The sequence below is a fragment of the Kogia breviceps genome, chromosome 1 (genome assembly GCF_026419965.1).
Source record: "Kogia breviceps isolate mKogBre1 chromosome 1, mKogBre1 haplotype 1, whole genome shotgun sequence".
NCBI classification, from domain to species: domain Eukaryota; kingdom Metazoa; phylum Chordata; class Mammalia; order Artiodactyla; family Physeteridae; genus Kogia; species Kogia breviceps.
In genome coordinates this window covers 127,867,214-127,891,660 of record NC_081310.1, presented here as the reverse complement: position 1 = coordinate 127,891,660, position 24,447 = coordinate 127,867,214, and the positions used below count along the sequence as shown (strand labels likewise).

The 24,447-nt window shown below is 36.6% G+C and overlaps 1 protein-coding gene across 23 annotated transcripts in view; it reads right to left on the bottom strand.

Moving 5' to 3' along the window:
* Nucleotides 1-2,004: 2,004 nt before the first annotated feature.
* The window catches only part of SSX2IP (SSX family member 2 interacting protein), a 42,877-nt gene continuing 20,434 nt past the window's right edge, over nt 2,005-24,447 (bottom strand). For 5 of the 23 annotated variants that reach the window (XM_059060416.2, XM_067043487.1, XM_067043495.1 and 2 more), the window contains 10 exons: nt 23,826-23,936; nt 22,102-22,237; nt 19,700-19,775; nt 19,441-19,618; nt 15,982-16,132; nt 13,920-14,056; nt 13,393-13,563; nt 9,810-9,924; nt 8,888-9,053; nt 2,005-5,136 (listed from right to left, as the gene is read on the bottom strand). In XM_059060416.2, the coding sequence (XP_058916399.1) occupies nt 4,962-5,136; nt 8,888-9,053; nt 9,810-9,924; nt 13,393-13,563; nt 13,920-14,056; nt 15,982-16,132; nt 19,441-19,618; nt 19,700-19,775; nt 22,102-22,237; nt 23,826-23,936 (1,416 nt within the window). In that variant the 3' untranslated portion in view covers nt 2,005-4,961. Of the gene's footprint in view, nt 5,137-7,315; nt 7,479-8,887; nt 9,054-9,809; nt 9,925-13,392; nt 13,567-13,919; nt 14,057-15,981; nt 16,133-19,440; nt 19,631-19,699; nt 19,776-22,101; nt 22,238-23,825; nt 23,937-24,447 lie in introns of those variants that run through there. The other 18 variants (XM_059060395.2, XM_059060425.2, XM_067043480.1 and 15 more) reach the window with 9 other exon arrangements.

The window sequence follows — 24,447 nt, the reverse complement described above, 5'->3', positions numbered from 1 at the left end:
CATGGTGCACACACGAGAGAACAAATGACACGGCAGAAAAAGCAGGCTGTTTAGGTATATCTTGGTATTACTCAGTGACCTTTCGTTAGAGTATTATTTGCTATTAAATTAGCCACCTCAATTAGAACCTTAATGCCCTAAACTTGAAAAGGTAGAGAGATTCAGTTCTGAATAGGACTGCCATGGTCACCATTAACAAAAACAAGGGTGAGCCTTGTATGTGGATCAAACGATCAATACCTTTGGTGTAGAAGATGACAGGGTGACAGATTATGGGTTAAGAATTGAACAATTTCACTGAGAAAGCCATACCAAAAGGCACTATAGCAGTCTGGAATAAGTTGAAATTTAGGGATGAGAAGATCTGGGTTTTTCAGTTCTGATTTTGTCACTTATAGTTATGTGAGCTCGCATTTGTCCCTTGACATCTGAGTCTGTTACCAACTCTCTAAAAATAGGAAGGTTAATATTCTATTTTGCAGGGTTGTTGAATCAAAAGAAAATGTGTGTTCAGTATACTATATTTTAGTAAATGTGTAAAATTACCATTTAAACCTTTAAAAACTTTGTATTATGAAAAGGTTAGAGAAGGCAAGAGAAGCCTTCAAATACATTCCTTCCAAAAATTAAGACGACTTGAAGCTTTAATAAATAAATAATCAGTAAAAAATCCCTTGCACAGAGTAATATGTTTTGCTGTTTTTTTTTTTTTTTTTTAAGTAGGTAACACATCAAGCACGTTATGTAGCAGAGCTATCAGTGCTCACCAAATAGCCTCATTTTCTGCATCTCCCAGTCTTGTTTGTTGTTAGGTTGAGGCTGTTAAGTCTAGGTTGTGGACAAAGCAATGTGCGTGTCTCTTTCAGATCTGGTTCTTAATATCCACCATCACCTGCCAGTCTGCTCTTTCCCCAATTTGACAACATTGCAGGCCACGGAGCAGACCGCCCAATCCACGTTGGTCATTTCATGAGCAAGAATTCAATTTTTGTATTGAACCACACAAGTTTGGTGTTTTTCATTGTAGAATGGCCTACTCTATTCCAATTCTCTGTGTGAGGAACCAAGCTAGACAGGGCTGGAAATCAACCCCCAAAAAAGGCTACTAAACCCTCCTGAGAAAGAAGAGTTTCAGGATTTTGACCTGAAATTTAGTCCATTCATGCCAATGAAGTGATGTGCTACTTGTTTCATTAGTGTTTCATCTCTCTCATTAATAAATATCATGTGCTCACTATGGGTTAAGCATCATATGAGGTATAAGTATTTCTGAATCTAAAATATAAGAGGATCTCTACCAGGATCTTTATGTATCACTGGCATTACAGTACCTCCTAAGACCTCTGAAATCAGGTATTTGTAAATGTTAAAAAACAAAAGCAAAAAAACCAACCAGTCAAGTGAAGTATTTTTATATAAATCAAATAATTTAATCAGTCCATTCCACTTTAATCTACATCCAACCTGAAAAAAACATCATATTTAGAGAAATGACTAGAATAAACTATCTCATTAGCCTTATCTACATGGCCCAAAGCTTTGTAAATTCTTTTTCCGTTAGATAATAATACATGTTTTTGTGGGCAGAAATTCTTAATGCTGCTTTGCAGGTATTTTGATGGTAGAAAACAAAAACAAAACCCAACACCCAACAAAAACAAAACAGTAATATATTAATTAAATAGTTCTTCCCATAGGAAATAATGCAAAGACTCTTTAACTAGAAGCTTGCCACATCACTGTTAGGAGATGGATACGTGGTCCTGGGGCAGAACAATCAGTCCCAGTTTTATCACCAGACCGAATGTCTAAACAGCATCTCCCATTGTCTAGACAATGTAGGTTTATATAGCTGGTCTTCCACTCAACCCAGAGATTCTCAGTGGCAGGGAGCATGCTTAGTTGTCTTTCTCTCCCCAGTAACTAGAAGGTAGTAATAAGCCCTGACACACAGCAGCTACTTTATAAGCTTATGAAAAGAATGAAAAAAATTAAGGACAAACATAGGGAGAAGTATATTTACTAGACTTCCAAGACCCATACTTAATTTAAATCCAATCTAGAAATAAGAACATGATTTACATCAGGCAACAGGTGTTCAAGACTTTTACAATCGGGCAATCACATAAGGGCTTTGCTAGCTCACAGCATTCTGTGCGTACACACTGCAAAACCTCTCCTGGCATTCCGGGCGTTTTCAAATGCTCCACCAGGGCAGGTCAAAACTGGATTCTAGGGCGCTCTCCTTCTCACCATGTACCATGGAATATGTTTCCCCACAAAAAGTGTTACCACAGGCCTATGAACAAGTCTGGTCTGCAAAGGTACGAAAAATGCAACTCTAAGTAACGACGGTATTTTAATTATACCACGAGGAAAACAATTTGCCATGGATTGTTCCATGAATCTAAACATTTAATACACTGCTTCTACAAGAAAGTACCTATTTATTAAGTTTAATTTTAATCTTAATTTTCTGGTAGGATTGTTCTTCTATAAAGTTTCTCATCATAAATTGAAGATACACATATTTAAGAGTAGGAAATAAAATCTCTTAAATTTTCTTTGCCACTTTTATGCTTTGAAAATTCAAAATGGATAAAAACAAATAAGGCACAGAATGTTTCAGATCTGCATCCTGATAAACAAGAAAACAGAGTTTTGACGGTGAGGAAGACTTTCAAGCAAAAGGGAACATGGTGCTCTCTCACCTCATCGTGGCTAAATGCAAGACTGCAGCATGGCTGTATTACTAGTACACTGCAAACACCTAGAGAGGGAAGGGAAATAAAATCTAGGAGTTTATGTGTGGAGTCAGGAGTTATCCAGCATAGAAACCATTTCAACATTCTAGGAAGTTTAGCGTGACTAGGAATCATCATTGGAGCTGGAGTGTAAAGCAAACTCTACGCTGTTAAGTAAAACATACAACTACTGGCAGATCTTTTATCAAAAGCACAATGATCCTGGCTTTCATTTTACTGTTTCTTTCACACCTTAGATTTCAAAGTAAGTCTCAAGGGAATTTTTCTTTCCAATATGAGAATTCAACCAACTTTAAAATGAAAAACACAAAAAACTGATGCTGCTTTGTAGAAATTCATCATTGTGGAATGCAATATTCCTAAAATAAGAGATCACTCTAAAAATTAGAACACCGTTTCTAGCCAAGTATATCATGGAAAGCCCTGAAAAAAACCCCCAATTCTTGACAAATATATCACTGCCTATTTAGAAAATGTGATTGCTTTTCTTTGATCACGTTATTGCTCAATAGCAAAAGAACGATATCACAGCTGTTTCTTCCTTTGGAGTATGGTACTACTTCTGAAATTCTGCATCACTTCTAATATTTTTAAATGGTAAAGAAGGGGCATGCACCAAGCTGAATGTGGTGACTAATCTGCTTTTGCTCAAGAGCCAGCTTTTTGAGACTATAACTGTGGTACTTTCTCATGAGTGCTTTCACTAATGTCTTACAAGATACTCAATAATATGCTATTAACCCTGAAAAAATGGCTGCTGCTACGCAACTCCAAAGAGTTATATATATATAGTGAGTGAGTGGATGACAAAAGTACTTTTTTACATGACAAATTTAAATTGAACAGCCACAACCAGGTGAGTAAATACACATGGTTAAACTGCTAGAAAATGGGAAGGCAGATGGGCCTAAACTACAATACCTATAGCAAGGACTGGATATGTGTAGGCTTCTACATGCAGAGACAAATAGAGTTAGGTACTTAAAGCTTTCTGATGAAAATTCTAGGGAAGTGCGTGGGCCCACACTTACATTATTCTTAGTATCAATAATAATAACAATAACAACCATGAAGAAACATGCAATCAGTCCTGAAAATGAAGTGACAAGTTTGTCCAGAGTATCATATCTGGACTATAAAATCTGATGCTTTTATGTTATCAGATTTCCTTATCAGTAAATATCTCATTGAAAAATTATTAAGGAATTACTGGCAACTATACAAAGCCTTTGCTGGTATAGGTGTTACGGTATGGGTAACCATCTGGTAGAGAAAATATCACCATCCAAACATCTTAAATATCTTAATATCTTCTATCATACAAATATCCTAAGCCAATATTCTTCAATTGTTTCATCCAAAGGTACTCCTGTCTTACCTCTATTACACTAAAATCAATAATCCTTTGAAAAATTGTAATATCCTACATACTAAAAAAACCTAATGCTGTAGAAATCTCCAAAATGTAACATTAGTAATGTTAATGATCTAAAGAACTTGGCTTCATGGAATAGCTTTTCAGTATTTATTGCTCATATGGGTTCAAAAAATTCTTAAACATAAGGTGGCAATGGCTCTAATACATCTGTAAACAGAATATCACTAATAAAAATTTTATTGGCATGAAATACTATAATTATGGATGTGTAAAATCTTTAAATCTTAAAGCCTCTTAACATAATCATGTATATCTATATACAAAACATACATAAATTTCACTTTATTTAAAACATATGAAAGAGGGTATTTCAAATCACACTAAACATAATAAATATATAACTTGCTTTGTTAAAAAGCTACAGTATACATTCAAGGAAAGGCTAAACTTCCAATGCCAACTATATATGAGACAAAATTAAACATTTACAATAATCAGTTTCCTAAAAGTGCTATTTTTAATACCTATAAGAGGAAACTCATTCTAGTGCTTTGTTTCCATCCAAACGTTTATACATTCCTTTATTCACAGAACCAGGTGCTTCTGTTACTAAAAATACATATCCAAAGCTTTTATATCCTTTTAAATAGATTTAACATTTTAGCTCTTTGGGGGAGGAACAGGGAAGTCCAAACAAACAACACAGACCACTTTAAATTATTAGAGATGATTGACTTTATAACACACCCTGTTTCAACTCAGATGTGAAATTTGATGAACATGTTAATGAAAAAAAAAAAAAATCCCAGTTCACATGTCTAAGGTAAGTCATCCTTCTCTACGTGAGAATTTGCGTGGGCCGAGGAGCATCCACTATAGCAACCTTCCTGTGAATCAGGCCTTGATGCCACACTCCACTTCTGATTTGTACATTCTCTTCCAACCTGATTTGGCTTAGATTCTTCAGGGGTTGTATTTAGTACACTGATTGAACTGTTGGGGAAAGAAAAGGGAGATCTTAATCATCATCTCCTCCTCCTTTCATACCTTAGATATGCCTGAATGTCTAAAATCTGATTACTCCCTTGTCTCATGCTAAGTAAATTTTGAGGACACACTGGTCAAGAACACAGAAGTGTTTCAACATGGTCACTTTTATCTATCCATCTATTTATTTACCTGTTCAGTCTACCGTGAAGGATGCCACCCAACTAGAGCCTAAGGTAGGTAGAGAACATGTGAGTTTTGAAAGCTAATGTTCCCCATACCCCGTCTTTCTGTCACTAGTTTCTAATCTCTTTATAGTTTCTTTCTTCACTCATCCATTTGTTCATGCATGCTTTCATCTGCCATCCGTTCACTCATGCAGATATTTAATGAGTGCCTACAAAGGGGTTAGGAGTCCAGACCCTGAACAGATGGTTTATGTTCATATCCCAGCTGGACCACTTACTGCGTCACTTCTGGCAAGTTATCCCTCCCTGTTCTTCAGCTTCCTCAGCCCTAAAATGGAAATAATAATAGAACCTACACCTCACAGGGCTGGGGTGGGAACTAAATGAGTTAATACACACTAAGCACTTAACGATGATGCTCAATTAACTTTAAGTGTTGGACAGTAACAATCTAAGTGTCTGAACACAGACACAGTCCCTAGCTTCAGGGATACAGTCTGAGGTATGCTCTGCAACCAGCCTCAAAACAAGGAAATTTAGTTTAATGATTACTTGCAAATCATGGGACTGAACCAGTGAGCAATACATTTTTATCAACTGAATATCTTATGTAACTTTTTTCACAAAACTTCTTTTGCCTAAATGTTCATTTTTTGGTGTGACTTTGGTTAACTAACTCAACCTTATAATGTGACAATCCTAAAAAAAAATTAAGTTGCTTTAATTCTAAAACGCTAAACCAAAAACATAATTGACAATTTTACTTACACTTAATTGCTTAAAAAAAAAAAGGAACTTGCTTATAATTCAGATTCAGAATCCCTGCCGTCTCAGATAAGATGAGATCAATGATGAACTAAGTTCTCTACGTAACTTAGTACAAGAGGTACTTTGCACAGAATCCAGGCACAGCCCGTATGTAACATTCCACTCTATAGTGAAGGAGCAATGAGGATGTTGCTGTAGAAATTAGCTACAAATATTCCTAATTATTTTGTCATCATCTTATTACGAACCCAGATCCAAGGTGCTTTAGGAGCAGGAATCCAAAAATACCAAATAATTAAAAATTTCAAGAACGATGTCAAGCTGCACAGCTTCTCTCCTGATAACTAGTTACATGACTCTTTTGTTTTACCCTCAGTGGCCAGTATCTGTGAACAGCTTAATGAAATTTCTTTAAGCTCCAAAATTCTGTTTCTATGCCACTGACATTGTAGCTCTTGAACACAAGAAACAGAAAAGCATTTTTATAATCTACTTATGTTTACATATATTTTAATTTTTATAGCCTGTTACTGAAGGTTTACAATGGACCAAGCACTGTTTTAAGTGCTTTACATATATTGGTACTGAATCTCACAGTACCCTATGATGTAGGTACTAAATGTTGGACTTTTTATTAAACACAAAACAAAGGCTTCAAGGAATATTTATGTTAAATACTTTATAACTAAAAATAATTATGTAAAAAAGTAAAAATTTTAAATATACAAAAATAATTGAGGCAACTAAGCTATGTTCTCTTTTAGGTACAGAACGCATTACAAGCATACTTCATTTTATGACATTTCAACTTATTGCACTTTGCAGATACTGCATTTTTTTTTACAAACAGGATTATGGCAACCCTGGGTTGTCAGGCAAATTAGCATTTTTTAGTGATAAAGTATTTTTTAATTAAGGTACGTACATTGTTTTTTTAGACATAACGCTATTGCGCACTTCATAGATTACAGTACAGCGCACACATAACTTTTATATGCACTGGGAAACAAATAAGTTTGAGTATCTCGCTTTGTTGTGATACTTGCTTTATTGCAGTGGTCTGAAACTGAACCTGCAACATCTCTGAGGGCTGCCTGTATTTGTAAATGGTGAGCAGAATGTCTGTCTAAATCTATACACAGAGTTCTGATTGGTCAAATTTGGGGGCTTCAATGACATTCTATGTAAGAAAATACTCTGAGCTTATATTATCTTTTGATTGTAAATTAAACAAACTTTAACTTCCCATATTTCACACATCAGCCTATTGGCTCTAACTGCGAAACACAGCCTAAACCCAAGCAGTGTCGTCTAGGGTGCAAATTACCACATCTCTCACCTCAACTCCACTGATGTTTCTTAAATGGCTCTCCTGGCTTGTGCTCCTACAATCTGTTTCTCATAGAATAAAATGAAGTATTCTTTTTAAAACTTGGATTTTTAAAAAATCATTATCTCACTTAAAAGGTCTCCAATGCTTTTCCATTGCCCTTAGAACAATACCCGACTTACAAGTACAGACTAACCCAGTTGACAGATGCAACCTCAAGTGTGTGGTGGCAGCACAAGCAGAGCGGGGCTGTATATAAACAATGTTAGTTGTGAGTTGAGTTGATAACTGCTGAACCTGGGTGATGGGTACACAGGGTCCCTGACCTCATTCCCTCCACCTGTGTATATACATCAGAACTTTCACAGGACGTTACCTCCCACCCTCACACCTCCTGGCCGTGCTCACTAAGTACACTCGCCGTCCACAAACACACCCGTGTCCCGCCTCAGGGTTCTTACCCTCGCCTGGAGGACTCTTCCCCCAGCTCCTTTTTTGCCCTCCAGTGTTCACTTAGAGTCCGAATCCTTTTAAAGGCCAACTACAAATGAGAGTGCCTTGTCGTTTTTTAAAACTTCATATTTTTGTTTAAAAATTTATCTATTTCACAATTCTTGGTCCAAGGGCTAGCGGGTGTCTTCAGCACGCAGATCCACACCAGTCTCTCTCTCACTACAACAGGCCAACTGTGCTGCAGCCCTGGCTCCTGCTTTCTAAGGCACCTGGGAAGGCCCTTGTGCCACTGTCTCCTACGTTAATGAAGAGGAGAGCGATCACCACCACACTTTGCGACATGTCCCTTTGCTCTTTGCTACTCCTCTCTATCTCCCTAGGAATGTTCTATCTGCTTAGTTCAAAATCAATCCTGGAATAGGCTCTGAGGTAGAGTACTGATATTATACCTTAGAAAATGATGTAACAACTTAAGACAGAGGAAAATACCACAATGTATCAGTAAAAAGCAGTATCTGGCTCTCCTGGGGGTGGGGAGCAACTCTGTCTACCCTGTCATCCTTGGGCACAGATCCTCTTCACCAGTCAAGGGGAGGGGGCTTTTCTCGGGTCTTTGTCCTTCCACACCAATAAAATGGGCATACCACAAGAAACTCTAAAATAGGTACTCTACAGAAACTATCAAAACAATATCCTTCTATTCAGTTCAATTAAACTATTAAGTAACTCCTGAAATAAGATTGTATTTTACATGTGAAATAAAAAGAATCACATTATATGACTTAGCTCCCAGAAGACAGGGACCAGAGCTACCTTGTTCACTACTGTATTCCCAGCACCTAACAGGTGTCTACACATAATGGATAGCCAATAAATATTTGCACAATGAATGAGTCAATCTACTCAATTCCTCTCTAGAGTCTCTACTGTTGCTCATCCTAGACACGCCAACTTTTCCTTTGCAGCGCAACTCTAGCACTTCAACAAATATGCGAGAAGATCACCTATAGACCAGTACCTATGTTCAGATACACAGGAACGTGTCTGGCAAAAGTCTGAAGTAGAAGGAGAAGCAGGAAGAGATTTAGTAAGTTTAGACGTGCAAACTGGAGACCCACTAGGCGCACCGTGAGGCTTCTTCTGCCGTGGCCTCGAGTGTACTGTAGGGTTGTCCCGATCAGAACCTGTTTAAAAAAGAAAAAAAAGAAAACAAAAAAGGAAGGAAAAAAGGCACTACATATGGAAAAGCATTAAATACAGTGAAGGTAATTAACTAGGGTCCTAGACTAGATTCATTTGAAGTTCTAAGTGAGGTGTGAGAGAACACATTAATCTAAACATCCACTGTAGCCCTATGAGTCTAGTCTAGCTAATCCAGTGATCTTTGTTATGCACAGTCCACAAACATTTAGAAGGATCTAGTTTAAAAAATATTTCTAGACTGTGAATTTTCAAAACTTGACAGTATTACACTCACAACAAAAGTTGCTCTGGGGGCTTCCCTGGTGGTGCAGTGGTTGAGAGTCCGCCTGCCGATGCAAGGGACACGGGTTCGTGCCCCAGTCCGGGAGGGGAGGATCCCACATGCCACAGAGCGGCTGGGCCCATGAGCCATGGCCACTGAGCTTGCGCGTCCGGAGTCTGTGCTCCGCAACGGGAGAGGCCACAACAGTGAGAGGCCCGCGTACCACAAAAAAAAAAAAAAAAAAAAAAAAAAAAAAAAAAAAAAAAAAAAAAAAAACCACCAAAAAAAAGTTGCTTTGGGTATGCAAAGTCCTCCTGTCATTTCTATTTTGACTACAGTAAATAAAATATCAAAGTTAATTTTTAGTTCCAATTAGAGAGTTCTTACTGGTGACTGCTAAAGTTATATATTAATAATAATCTACAGTACTTTATTTACATGCATTTTCAGATTAAAGAGTTTATGAAGTACTCACTTCCTGAGAAGGCACTGAAAAGTTTCACATTTTCTGAGTTCTGGTGGTCAAAGGTAGTCATATTTAGGAACTGTTGCTTTAACCAACTGGCTCTTTCTTCTTCAAATGCCTTTCTCTACCGTCACAAGCAAACCGAAGAAATACTGATCAATACTTCAACTTTCACACAATTGCCATTTCATACGACTTCTCTAGCTATTTGTGTCTGCTCTCTGATTATCTCTATATATTTAGTCAAAGGAATTAACCCTAGAAAACTATGAAAAATTTCATTTAAGAAAATTATGTTTAAAAAATAAAAATTCACCTGTTTCTCCTGACAAGCCAACTACTATTTTCACATCAATTCTGAATAAATTCAAGTGTATAACACAAAATAATAAGCATGTTAGCATAACTTTAAACATATGGAATATGAGCATAACTTTTGAACACAAAAAAACATGGTAAATATAAGATTACAAACAACAGAAAAATTGACATTTACCCCACTGTAAACTAATCACTTGAGAAACAAAAAGAGATACGACTTCATCAAGCACTGCTCTCATCCTCCAACCATCACCCAGTACTAGCAGCCGTCACCACTAGACCACAGAGGGCCTATGTCAAACCACCTCCTTCTGAATAGCTAATTAGCAAATCCTAAATTCCCCCTCTCCCCTCGGTTCTCTCGTACTTCCTTCCCATCCTTCACTGGCCCCACTGTCCTCAGTGACCAGAGGCAGACAGAGTCTCAGGCAGAGAATGGGGAGTGGTATGCAAAGCAGCAAGAGTAGCTCTTGGAGTAGCGTCAGGGGTGGTGGGGGGATATGGGCTCAGAAACACAGGTTATCCCGTAAGACAGGAGGAAATGCTGGTGCAAACTGTTTTTGCCTCCTGAGGAAGATAGCTACTGATGACACAGACTTTCATAATTACAGAGGAAGGTCATGTCAGCTACTTAAGATAACGTATAGTCTTTTCATTCATACATATTAATACAAAATCATGGATCACCAGACATTTGAAGAAAACTAACAGCATAAAAGAAAACCGGCCAGGATAAATAAAGAGAACTGGCCAAGGGAAACAGTTCAAGATAAACTTTTTTTTCAAATAACACAAATTATCAGACAGATTTATGAATATCTGTAAAATATAATGGTATACCAAAAAAAAGCAAAAAATACGGACATTAGAAAACTTAAAAGATAAATTCTGAAATAACTCAGTGGATGAAGTGAATAATAAAACTGACCTTTGCTGAATACCAGGTTGGTGATGCCCAAGATAAGAGTGAGAAAATATTCCTGAATTCAGAACATAAAGTCAATCTATAGATGTAGTCAGAAGGCAAAACATTTGTCTAATAGAAGTTCCAGAATGCAAGAGAAGAAGGAAAAAATACAGAATTGAAGAAAATATCCCTAAACTGAAGAAATATAGTGTCTTCAGGCTGAAAGGACCTACCCAGACATATCCTGGTAAAATTGCAGAACTCTTAAGAACATAAAATTCCAAAAGCTTCCAGAGAGGGGGAAAAACAAAACACAGGTATCTACAAAGTAATACAGGTTACAATACAGCCAGGCTTCTCATGAGCAAAACAAAACACTGGAAGAAATGGAATAACTCAAGTTTTGAGGGGAAAAGTTGGAAAACTAAATTCTATATCCAGCCAAATCAATCAAATAAGAATGTATCTTTTGGATATTCCAAAATTCAGAATATTTTTCACTCACACACTACTTATGAAAAAATTACTCAAGAAAGTAATACAGCAAATTGGAAAAGGAACCAAAGAAAGAGAATATAACATGAGATGTAAGTTGAATCTGATTCAGGAAATCATAAAGGAAGCCACAAAGAAAGTCAAAGTATTTACTACATAGTGATACATGGAAGATTTTCTTCCATGTGGCAAAATCTTAATAACAGAGTATTTTGTATGTGCCCCAAAAAATTACTTGGCTATAGAATGAATAACATTTACATAATCACTATGTTACCACGTTCTTTCTGGTTTTTAATTCTTAAGTCTCAATCGTAGACAAAGTACTTACACCTGAATCGTATTAAAAGACAGAATATAAACGTGATAATCCTTGACAATGAAAACTAGTATCACAGACAGAAACTGGGGAGTCGAAGGGTAAGGGCAGTGCAACAAGGGTAACTACAGGATGTCCCCATCTTTCGCCTCAGGGATAAACCTATACTGTCTGAAGTTGAGCAAACCTGAAATGGCAGCATTAAACAAATTTACCTTAAAAAGTCAACCAGGAGAAATAATTCTTTAAAAAGTAGCTTAAAAAAGTAAAAATATTATGAAGAAATCATATGTAAATGAGAAAGTGTAGATGGGAGGTATGATAAAGACGCTAAACTCCTTATCTTTCATAGTGGGGGATCGACAGGCTTATATCGATCAAAACAGTACTTCTGCGAAGTACTATTTTAACTTGAAATCAAGTTCAAAAAAGGTTGAACTTGATTTCAAGTTAAAATAGTACTTCCCAGAAGAATCACAAACTTTTAACAGTGGATACTTCTGAGGAATGAAACTGGCAATAAGAATGGAGGATACTGTCTTACCTTGTAGCTTTTTGTATGGATTGAGTTTCTTTTTTAAAACCATTTTCAGACATTACTTCTCTAATTTTTGAAAAGGAAATATGTAGGTAATACACTGCTAAAGAAAAAAGCGACCTGTCGAAGTGTATACACATACAGTTCAAACTGTTAACTGCTAATGCATTCATCCCTGGGTAAGGGGATAGAGAGAGAGAGAGAACTTTATTTTTACTGTATTCTACCCCTAACCCCCTTTTTTAAAAACAAAAGACATGCTCTTGGTTGCACTCTCTTCTGACTCTACACCTACTGACAGTGGAGACATGACAGATGCCCAAAAGAAACCTCTTGTGTGAAGCTAAACCCTTAACAGTAGAAAGCCACCCAAAGGACTTTCCTGGCAGCGCAGTGGTTAAGAATCCGCCTGCCAATGCAGGAGACACAGGTTCGATCCCTGGTCCAGAAAGATCCCACACACCACAGAGCAACTAAGCCTGTGCACCACAACTACTGAGCCTGTGCTCTAGAGCCCATGAGCCACAAATACTGAGCCCACACACCTCAACTACTTGAGCCTGTGCCCCTAGAGTCCATGCTCTGCAAAAAGAGAAGCCACTGCAATGAGAAGCCCATGCACCGCAATGAAGAGTAGCCCCTGCTTGCTGCAATTAGAGAAAGCCTGCATGCAGCAACGTGGACCCAATGCAGCAAAAAAAATAACATAAAACAAAACAAAACAAAATAAAATAAAGAAAGCCGCCCAAAAGAGATGATAAATGCCTATTGTTTTTTCAATACAAAAATTTTTTTTCAATACAAAAATTTTTCAATTCCCTAATCTGGTAAAGGCAAAATGATATCCTTCTGTTATAGCTTCCATTTCAAGCTATTTGTGACATCACTGGTAAAATACTTGAGAAAAAAAATGGATAGCAAAGAAACAAGAAAAAGCAGAACTTAGGTGCATTCTACTGACCTCTCCAGGGCCTTCAAATGCTCTACAAGGAAAGCCAATTGCTTAAAATACCTCCAATCCTAGGCGAATAGCTGCTTCTGTAAAGCTTCGTCTTTCTTTCTCGAAATTCTTCTTTTGCTCTTTAAATAGGGACCATTCTTCTTTGAGGCGTTCCTTTTCTTCCAACAAGTAACAGTCTCGTAGCAGTGAAGTGGTGTCATCATCACATGCAGTAGCAAGCTGCTGCTATTAAATTTTAAAACATAGTAAGTTCCAGAGGGTCCCTGCAACACTCCAACAAGTTGAAATGAGCTCAAGGGAAAAAAGCAGGTCAAACTTTAGGGGAAGGAGAGAAATGATAAAGAATCAGAAAGTCAACTGAAATGAGGAGTCTCATTTCCCAAATGCTTCTAACTGGCAGAGCCCCTACTAAGGAGTGCTACGTGGTCTATCTCCGGGCAAGCACAGAACTTAGTTTAGACTGAAAAATGTCAAATGCTACAGATCTTATGAAATAAAGGAGTAAAAATATAGTAAGATTAAGTACAATTCTGACCCTTCACAGGGGAGAACAGCTTTAAAAGGTGCCTCGCATTTACCTGTAAAAGTTGCTGCTGAGTTTTAATCATTTCTTTACACTGTTGAATTTCTAACTCAAGTTTTTCAGTTTCTTGTTCATGGTCTTGTCGTGAGATTACATCTTCTTCATTAAAACCTTCCAGGTGTACCTTTGAAACTAACACAAAACCAGTAACTTGACATAAACCTTACAGTCATCATTTTAGTTTATGGTGTTTGGGGACATATATTTAAAAATCAAGGCTCACAGAACTTTTCCCTTTCTGGAATCTTGTAGGTTTTCTAAAAGGTAGGTATTTCCTTTGCCCTTTAAAAATTCCATAAGCTATACAATAAAATAAAATAAAATGTATATTATTTTAACACTAAAAAATTTTTTAAAGCACCAAGCAGCTCTAAGGAGTCCATGGCAACTATAAATTCATGCTATTTCTGGACTAAATGATATCCTTACTTACAGAGCTCTATTGTCAACATTTAATCTATAATTCATATTTATTCACGATTATGTCCTAATTAAAAATGTACAACCTATATTCACAGAAAAATTAACATTCATAAACTATGTTCTTTTGACACTTCCTCAAAGATCAGTGCACTGCTACAAATCTTGCTGTTATTAAATTCAAATATGAAGTCCAAAAAAATACTTGCTATTTACTAATAGACAATGATGACTGAAATCAATAAAATCTCATGTAAAGTAATTTTGATACTATAATTTTGCTGATTGCTCTTTACTTTTGGAGACAATCAGCACTGAGTTTGTCATTTTTGACCATTCAGAATAAATTTTCTTTAAATAGACTTCATTTACTTAGCAGAAATCTTAATTTTCTTGATTTAAAATCATGCAAATCTTAACAAATATAAAATAAGGATATATTCATCCATGTATATCTATTTATACTATCTATAATGACAAGAAGTAGCATCTAAAATAATAGACTGTTAAGTGAAAAAAGCACAGTGTAGGAAAAAGACATGTAATATTCAATTTTTGGTTTGTATACACTTAAAATAAATATTTTGCGAGCACACAGAGGAAGGTCTAGAAAGGTATGCACCAAACTACTAGGTGTTACTCATAGGGAATAGAGACCTGACTGTTCTACTTTATATATTGGGTTGGTCAAAAAGTTCGTTTGGTTTTTAAGTAAAAATAAAAGACATTTTTCATTTCCACCAAGAACAATATATTCATTAACCAAACGAACTTTCTGGCCAACCCAATACCTCCTAATTGATATTTTGCATCAAATGTCTATTGTTCTGTTTCTTTAAAAGAATTTTCTTTTTTTAAAAAAAATTAGTTATCTATTTTATACACATCAGTGCATACAGTCAATCCCAATCTCCCAATTCACCCCACCACCATCGCCCGCCCCCTGCTTTCCCCCGTTGGTGTCCGTATGTTCGTTCTCTACATCTCTGTCTCTATTTCTGCCTTGCAAACCAGTTCATCTGTACCATTTTTCTAGATTCCACATATATGAGTTAATATACGATATTTGTTTTTCTATTTCTGACTTACTTCACTCTGTATGACAGTCTCTAGGTCCATCCACATGTCTACAAGTGACCCAAGAACTTTACTGAACAATGTATTCCTTAACCTAATGAACTTTTTGGCCAACCCAACACTTCCTAATTGATACTTTGCAACAAGTGTCTATTATTTTGAAAATAATTTAGAAATGAATTATTAGCAACTTAGGAATAGGCAAGTATCTAGGAATAATAAGCAAAAGGTTCATATTTATACTATATTATGATTAATATTTTCCTGATTTCCATGATACAGTAAGAGACTCAGTTCACTTTATTCAATTGTCTTCTGCACTCAGAGCAGACAGACATATGATGTCCTCTTTTCGGAGACATTCTCTCTGAGAGCAAAGCATTTTTTTCTCAGTGAGGTTCAAACCGCATGTCTGGAAGTAGGCAGAGTTTTGCTTTTCAAACCACCAGACTGAGCTAAGGACTTCAGTCTGAGCCCGTAACTTGGCTTTCCAGGTGACTGACTGAAGTTAGCTTACTGAGTGTCACAGCTCAATCTACCTGTATTCAGGCAGTACTTACCTTGGTTATCAAGTTTTTCTACATGACTTTTCAAAATTCTCCACTGTTTTCTGATGCTGTTGGTAAGCTGCTCTCTCACAGTTTCACAGGAAAGGTCCCACGTACTCTCTCTACTCAGTTCCCCAGCATCTTCTTCAATATCAGAGATAACCTGCAAGTGGCCAGAGATGAGAGGGAAAGACCAGAATCTTAAAATGGCTTTAGACACTCAGGCAGTAGTCATCAGACTGATGGTCAGAGACACATAGCAAAATCATTTCTGTGCTGTATCTGAAGCATAAATGACCCAGTCCTTAACATAAATGTCTTGAGAAAAAGCAATTAATACTGAAGATAGAAATTCCCCAACTCAGGCCTCTTCAAAGCTGAATTTGAAGCCCAACATAGTTAGTGACAAAAGTCATGGAACTGTGTGAGGAAGAGGAACCTGCCTCATGCCGTGTTAGGTGCTTTCACATGTTAATTAGTCCTCAAATCATGTTACCACGTGGGGAAACGGAGGCTTAGAGAAGGAGACTAACTTTCCTGATGTCACACAGCTCCAGTCCAACTTGCCTCCAATTTTTGGTTGCTTTGACAAATAAACCTGTGAAATAATCTCCAAAGTAAAAGCAACTGTTAATCCTATTTTTCCTCATATAATTTTTTTTTTATAAAACTGGAGATATTTTTCTCTGTATTCTACCAAGACATTAAATCACAGGAAAATGTAGCAATCTTTACTGATATGATCAAATAAAGTCAAAGCAGGATAAAGAACATAGGGAAGCAATACTAAATGTATACAAGTCATAATAACCTGCATCTACATAAAGTGGTCCTAATTTGTTATTAATATCCAGGATAGTAGATACATATACTTAACTAATTTGAACAATATATCTTGCTGGGGAAAAAAAAAAAAGAAGAAAAGAGACGATGAAAAGAAAGAAGGGCTGATTAGACTGTTCCCACATGTACTGATAGATGCAGCAGGAGTGAGGGAGTGACTGAGTCTGAAGAACTGTATCAACAGTCTGAGGTCAGCAATGGGTTGGTAGAAGTCTAGGTCTCCCAGGGGGCGCAGGTGGGGAAAAACCCAGGGTGTGGTTCATTGTGACTCTGGTTCTTGCCAATCAACACTCTGGAGCTACCTGACAGTAATTCTTCCAAGGAGCTACACCTTCTCTGCTATACATTTCAAGGCATACCAGAACACTACATATTCATTATTAAAATTAACTGCTGCACATTAATAATTGCCAGATTGAGTGAAACTCTAAAACCACAAAAAAATTTAAAATTCATTTAACTTGAATTTTGGGTATATATTTTGGCTACAATTAAGCAAAATAATAAATGAAAATTTGGATGCTACCTAGGCATTCCAAGGTTATGTCTTAACTCTTCTTGCTATAATGGGCCAAAGTCTTTCCTTACAAGTAAGGAATGGGTGAATTACTTAAATTTTAAGAGATAACATATCTAGAAAAAGGATCTTTTTTTTTTTTTTTTTTTTTTTTTTTTTGCGGTACACGGGCCTCTCACTGTTGTGGCCTCTCCTGTTGCGGAGCGCAGGCTCCAGACGCACAGGCTCAGCGGCCATGGCTCACGGGCCCAGCCGCTCCGCGGCATGTGGGATCTTCCCGGACCCGGGCACAAACCCGTGTCCCCTGCGTCGGCAGGCGGATTCTCAACCACTGCGCCACCAGGGAAGCCCGAAAAAGGATCTTTTAAAAAACAGAAAATACACTTAAGATATTATTGTCTCTCCAAACTTCAACATTTGAATTATGAGAAATTATACAGGATACTATCATCTGAAAAAGATCTCCTTGATTTACTACCTACTTTTGCTGACTAAAAGCTGGTAATGAGACATTAGTAAAGGTTGGGTCCAAAGCTGAAGAAACCATAGGAGTTACAGAAACCATGCTAACCCTGGCGAGATATTAGTGAGTGTTAAGAACTGACCCAAAGTGATAGACTCTGAGAGAAAAGGTTAGTTAACTGAATATAAGATATGTCGAGCAGACCCCGAATTGGAGAGTCTAAAAAGAACATTCGGGTTCTTTTTTTAAAGAAGAAATAAAAAGGCAGGAGACGAGCTTATCAGTTGGACTGATTTGTGAAACCACAAAATAATCCTCAAATATAGGTTAATAAAACATGTTTGGTGACTTACTGGTAATTACTACTTCATCAACATTGTTATTTTCAGATTTTAGTTACTAATGTGAACTTGCTTGAATCCAGAATTTAAATTTATATGTAAAGAACTAAGTTTAAAAACCTTTTCACCATTATGTGACTTTTTTTTTCTGACCTCTACATGTTATGCCCTCATCATGATTTCCCCAGGCTTTCTACCTCAAAAAACACCTACTAAGGGCCAATTCAAATGTGACTTCCTCTGTGATGCCTTCCTTGATTGCCATAATTGTTTTATTTTACACACTGTACCACCCTATTATAGCTGTTAATGTGTATAATAATTACTTCTCTATATGCCTGTCTCTCTCAAAAAAGGTTCTTGTGGGATGTAATGGTCTGAATGTTTGTGTTCTCTCAAAATTCTTATGTTGAAATCCTAACCTCCAATGTGATGGCATTCAGAGGTGGGTGATCTCAGGGAAGTGATTAGGTCATGTGGGTGGAGCGCTCATAAATGGGACCCCAGTGAGCTCTCTCACCTTTTCCCACCATGGGAGGATGAAAGAAGTCAGCAATCCAACCAGTAAAAGGACCCTCACAGACACCAACCCTACTGGCATCCAGATTTTAGATTTCCAGCCTCCAGAATTGCGAGAAATAAATTTTTGTTTGTTTATAAGCCAACCAGTCTATGGTGCTTTGCTTTAGCAGCCTGAACTAAGGCAAAGGAAACAGTCAAAATCTTCTCAGCTTTTTCTCTCCAGGGACTAGAACATATAATGAACATTCAATAAATTTATGGACTAAGTGATTCTTTGGTTCCCAAAGTTAAATAAAAGTTTCACTCTCTGAAAAGTAGAGCCTGCTAAAGTTACTCAACATTTAAGCTACTTAAAGGATATTTGGCACAGTGGTTAAAAGCATGAGTTCTGGAGTGAGACAGACTTGGATTCAAATCCTAGTTCTGTCATGCGTGATTCTGAGACAGCTTTTGTGCCTCAATTTCCTCACCTATAAAATAGGGATAATCATAGTACCCAAAGCATCAATTATTGTAAGACTAAAATGAGACAATGCTTATAAAGTGCTTTTCATGGTGCTTGGGACAGATTAAGTCCCCAGAAAATCACCTCCATCATTTCCTAGGGCATGTCTGTAAACTTACAGGGACATTTTTTTTGGTTGTCAGAGTGACTGGGGGTAGCACAGCAGTGAGTGTCCTGTGCAAAATATCAACAGTGTCCCCATTTGAGAATACCTATCTACTGTTTTAATTGTTCTAATCAGCGATCTGAAGACTGTATTAGAGAGGAAAGAGCCACTTACAGTTCCTGTACTATCATCTGCTCTTTCTCTAGGTTTCTGCTTTTGGGGAGAAAGAAGAGAAATCATTTCCTTTTTCATTTGCTGAAGAACCTTCTTAAGTTCAGCATTTTCCATTAGGATTTGTTTCTGACGATATTCATAATCATTCAAGAGAATTTTATACATTTCATCTTCATTCCTGAGAAAGAAACTGTCAGTATGAAAATGCAGTATAGAAAGGGAAGTCTGATTAAATGTGTCAATTTCATTCGTGCCTTACCTGGCTTCAGTTTTACCCGTCCTCCAGGAGCCTCTTTTTCCATCAGCTCTCCCCACGTAATTTAAAACTTCCATAGCTACAAACATGAACACACAGAACAAAACCAATTCTTACCATACACGTTTAAGTGTTTAAAACCCTAACGGTCTATGTGCATTAGGGACGTAAGTCAACCTGGTATACAAATTAGGATTTAGGCTCATACAGCCCAGATTTTAAGTTCCAGTTCCATCACTCATAAGCCTGAGATCCTGGCAAGTTACTTAACTGCTAAGCCTGTTTCTTCATTAATCGGGTGGGAATAATGAAAGTATCTATCAAAGAGTTGTGAAGAGTGAAAGAAATGTTAAAGTACTGAACACAGTAAGCACTTAATAAGTATTCATTTAATTATCATTATTAATTTTATCATCGGGATTGGTAAACTATGGCCTGTGGGTAGCTGCCTGATTTTGTAAATAAAGTTTTATTAGAACATAGCCACACCATTTGTTCATCTCTTTTCTATAGTTACTTTTGCACTACAGTGGCAGAGTGACAAAAGACCAAAGAACCCACAAACCTCAAAATATTTACTATTTGGGTCACTACAGAAAAAGTTTGCCATGCCCTGTATCATGACCACCATCATACTCCTCATCAAAGGAGACAAGGCTCCTGACAGTATTAATGTCTCTTCTGCCCCAGGTAGAGATGAAAGCAGTTGGCATAAGAAGGAAAAAAGATGAGAATAAGTTATTATAATTTTAGAGCTGATAAAAATCATTACAGAACTGTCACTTCCAGTTGGGTCTGGACCAGGAAAAGAGCCAGACGACCATAATACAAGGGCTCTGCTATACGGTTAAATATTTAATAAACTTCTCTAACTGTTACATTTTATACTTCTAGCATTTCATCCTGCCCTTTAATTTTGCTATTCCCTTTATGAACGAACACAAGGTTAACCAATCTTAAAAACCAGTAAGTGTCCAAGTTTAAGATGTACAATCTCAAAATACTTAGATATCTAACCTTGTCTTAACTGCTAATTATCACACTTACATTTTTCAATAATTTTAAAATAAAATGTTCAAATAACTGCCACAGTGCTGCTGTACAGAATGACAGTGACACAGTGAACACTGAACTGCTTGCTGGTAACAGGCTTAGCCCACCATGTGACAGCTTGAAACATCTGCTCATCAGCTGTTGTATGCAAGTCCAAGTTCAGAATAATGTATAATGTAGGTTAGATGACAGCCTATAGCCCACTTGGAAACCACTCTTCAATAAATCAATGCACATACTTCCTGTTCCCTGAATCTTGGCAGGCCAGCAAAACTTTATCAGTGTAGCTCTACTTTTGTGTGTGTAGTTCTATTTTTTTTAATTGAATTAGTTAATTTACAGTGTTGTGCTAGTTTCTATTGTACAGCTAAATGACTCAGTTATTACACAATATATACATTCTTTATTTATATTCTTTCCCACTATGGTTTATCCCAGGAGATTGGATATAGTTGTCTTTGCCATACAGTAGGACCTTGTTGTTTATCCATTCTAAATGTAATAGTTTGCATCTATTAACCCCAAACTCCCAGTCTACCCCTCCTCCTTCCTCCCCTCCCCCATGGCAACCATAAGTCTGTTCTCTATGTCTGTGAGTCTGTTGCTGTTTTGTAGATAGGTTCATTTGTGCCCTATTTTAGATTCCACATATAAGTGATATCATATGGTATTTGTCTTTCTCCTTCTGACTTAACTTCACTTAGTATGATAATCTCTAGTTGCATTCATATTGCTGCAAATGGCATTATTTCGTTCTTTTCTATGGCTGAGTAGTGTAGTTCTACTTTTTAATCTACACTATTTACTTGAAATTATGCACAAACTTGAATGAAATAAGTTGTAAATTAAGTTTCAAAAGAATAATAGAAAAAAAGTATACTTTAACAAACAAAACTTTCGCAGTCAGCTGTGCTTCAAAAATGCACAGCTAAACCAATTTAAAAGAATTTAACCTGACATGAATGATTTGGCCTGATAAACCATTTTATGAAGTTAACTCAAAAATCACACTTTTGGTACTCAGAAACTGATCTTGATTTTTAATATAAGCAGTTCTTTGCTATGAAAGGTTAGAGCGTCCTCTGGCTTAGTTTTTCTCTGTGGATTAATCCTATATCTGTCATGTTAACAAATTTATATGCAACTAATGGAGCAAAGCAAAATTACTATTTTTCAACTAACCAGTTGTCTCAATTTCTAGTTTACATGGATATATACCGTCTAAAATCAATTGTATAAAGCATGAAAAGGACACTTCATGAATTATTGAGCTCAATCCCTCTACATTTATTTCTTAGTGTAATACTAGCTTATTTATTTCCTTTGCTTTATCTTAGCCAGCTGTTCCTTACCTATTTTTTTATCCTTCTTGTTCATAACAAGTTGATGCAGACGTTCCTTTAGTTTATTATATTCACGCTCTTTTCTCTTCATATCATGATTATATTGAGTAGCTCGACTTGCAATAATACTTTGTAATTTCTGCACCTAAAAAAAGCATTTTCTATTAAGTGAGTCCCTTTAGGACTGGTAAACCCAGTTAAAATTTACAAATTCAACAGAGAAAAGAAGTCCTAGAATTCAGCTCCTCATATAAATAGTTTAAGAATTCGAGGATTATTCCTCCTTCTCCGTAACCACTGGAAATCACTCTTTAAAATATCGTTAAATGAAGCACATAAAGTTTTTATGTTTTAATTATGAAATTTCCAGAGCTGCTAACTCTCTAAGTTATCATCTACACCTTTCACCCTACATACAGATTCTGATCATTTAGAAACCACAAACTCTTATGGAAGTACTAATGTGATTAAAGCTTCATTTGAAGCAAGTAGATTTCATCTGATCGTTTGTAATGACTTCCTTTTACTAATGACTTGAATCACTTTATTCTTTATCAATCTGCAACAAGGCCAATTAGTCATGACACGTGGCAGTAGATAAACAGTTTCATTTTTCTCTGATCAAAAACAGTTCTCAAATTAGAGTGACACAAACAGCAGAGAGAATCCAGTTCAGACATTTGCTGAGTACATATTATATGCCAAGCACTACTGGTCAATGTTTATACCTACTAAGACTTCTCAGGCAGCCCTGGAAAGGAAGGAAGTTCTATACCGACATTCTTTATCTCTGCTAAAGATGACCATGTTCAACTTAATCCTCACTGAGGAAGAACTATAGTCAAACCATTTCAAGTATAATCAACAGATTAAGTCAAAATTTTCTGTGAAATAACTCAAGGAAAAGTATAAGTAACCTTGTGGTTTGGTTAAGATACTTCTTACCCACTTACTAAATATACTACTAAATAATCCAATATGGTAAAACAAATCTGTCTAAATCACTACAAGGTCCTTAAAGAAATATGCTCCCTTAAAAGTCTTTAATTATAGTGGGCAACCTATACAACACTGAAAATGTTATGGTTTTATAGTTATCACGTGGTCAGAAATCAAACTGCAGAGCAATAAAAACATAATGATTTCTTCTTACATAAATTGAAAGATAATTTCAAATGCATTAACTCTACAGGTCCAAATACTAAGTAATCACTAAAGCAAAAATGAGATTAGAATTATGATGTCTTCAGCCTAAAAATGAGATTTTTAATCTGAATTTCTTTTTTTAAACAGTAACTTGAGTGTCCATTTTAGTCAAGTAATTGCCTGACTGGATGAACAATGCTGACATTTAAGACAGTGCAAGAAGAGGCATTCCAGATATAAGTAAAGGTATAGCAGAGAATGAAAGATCTGCATTTAAAGCATCCTTTTGTCTGACAAAAAGTTAACAGTGCATGTGAGTCCACAACAGATGGTACAGGGCACTGGGATGTCACGAGCTCTGGACTAACCGACTAGGGCAAACGGATGCAGCTGGGGAAGAGGGTGGTGGGGAGGGCTCCTGGCCTCTCAGTTAAATGCGATACGACACTATACACACAGTTCCTCCAGACCAGTGTGACACAGGGTGAACAAATGGTTCTTTCTTGTTTTAAAGTCGTGACCATTATGGTCACCTCAAATTCCAAAAAAATATACTTAAACTTTATCTGCAATAACTGACAACTCACCTCATCTTTCTCATTTTTCAGTAGCTGATGCAAATTCCTGTTCTTGCATTGTAACTGTCTGTCTCTTTCCTGAAGACCAACCATTTCTCTCCTGGAGGTTTCCAGTTGTTCCTAAAACATTCATATGCAATTTTGATTAAAATTAACATAGGATTCAGAGCAACTGAATCCTTAAAAGATTAGTAAAAACAAGTTACATAAACTAGGGTTTGTTACCTAAAATTGAAGTTTAGCAGCACATAAAATGTTTATTTAAAACAATTACTATAAAGCTTGATACTTGAGAAAGAGCCAGAAATGATTTGGAGCTAAGTATGAAGACAGGTGACCAAGCAAAGTAGAACACTTCAGGTCAAAAAGGATGGGACTACAGCATGACACGAGTTCTGCTTTGCAAGCAGTAAACTCAAGATTCTTCCTAGAGGGCATAGATGCCCTCAAGAATATTCTTGAAATTTACTGATGCAATCTCTCACAATAAGACTATTTTAAGTTAGGCATCTACTTTATTAAGCAAGACTGGACAGGGTGGGAGAATCCTTATTTTATTTTCCTCAGATATAAGTATTTCCTAATCTTGTTTCAGCAAGACACTAAGTTCATAAAATCATCACCTTAGATA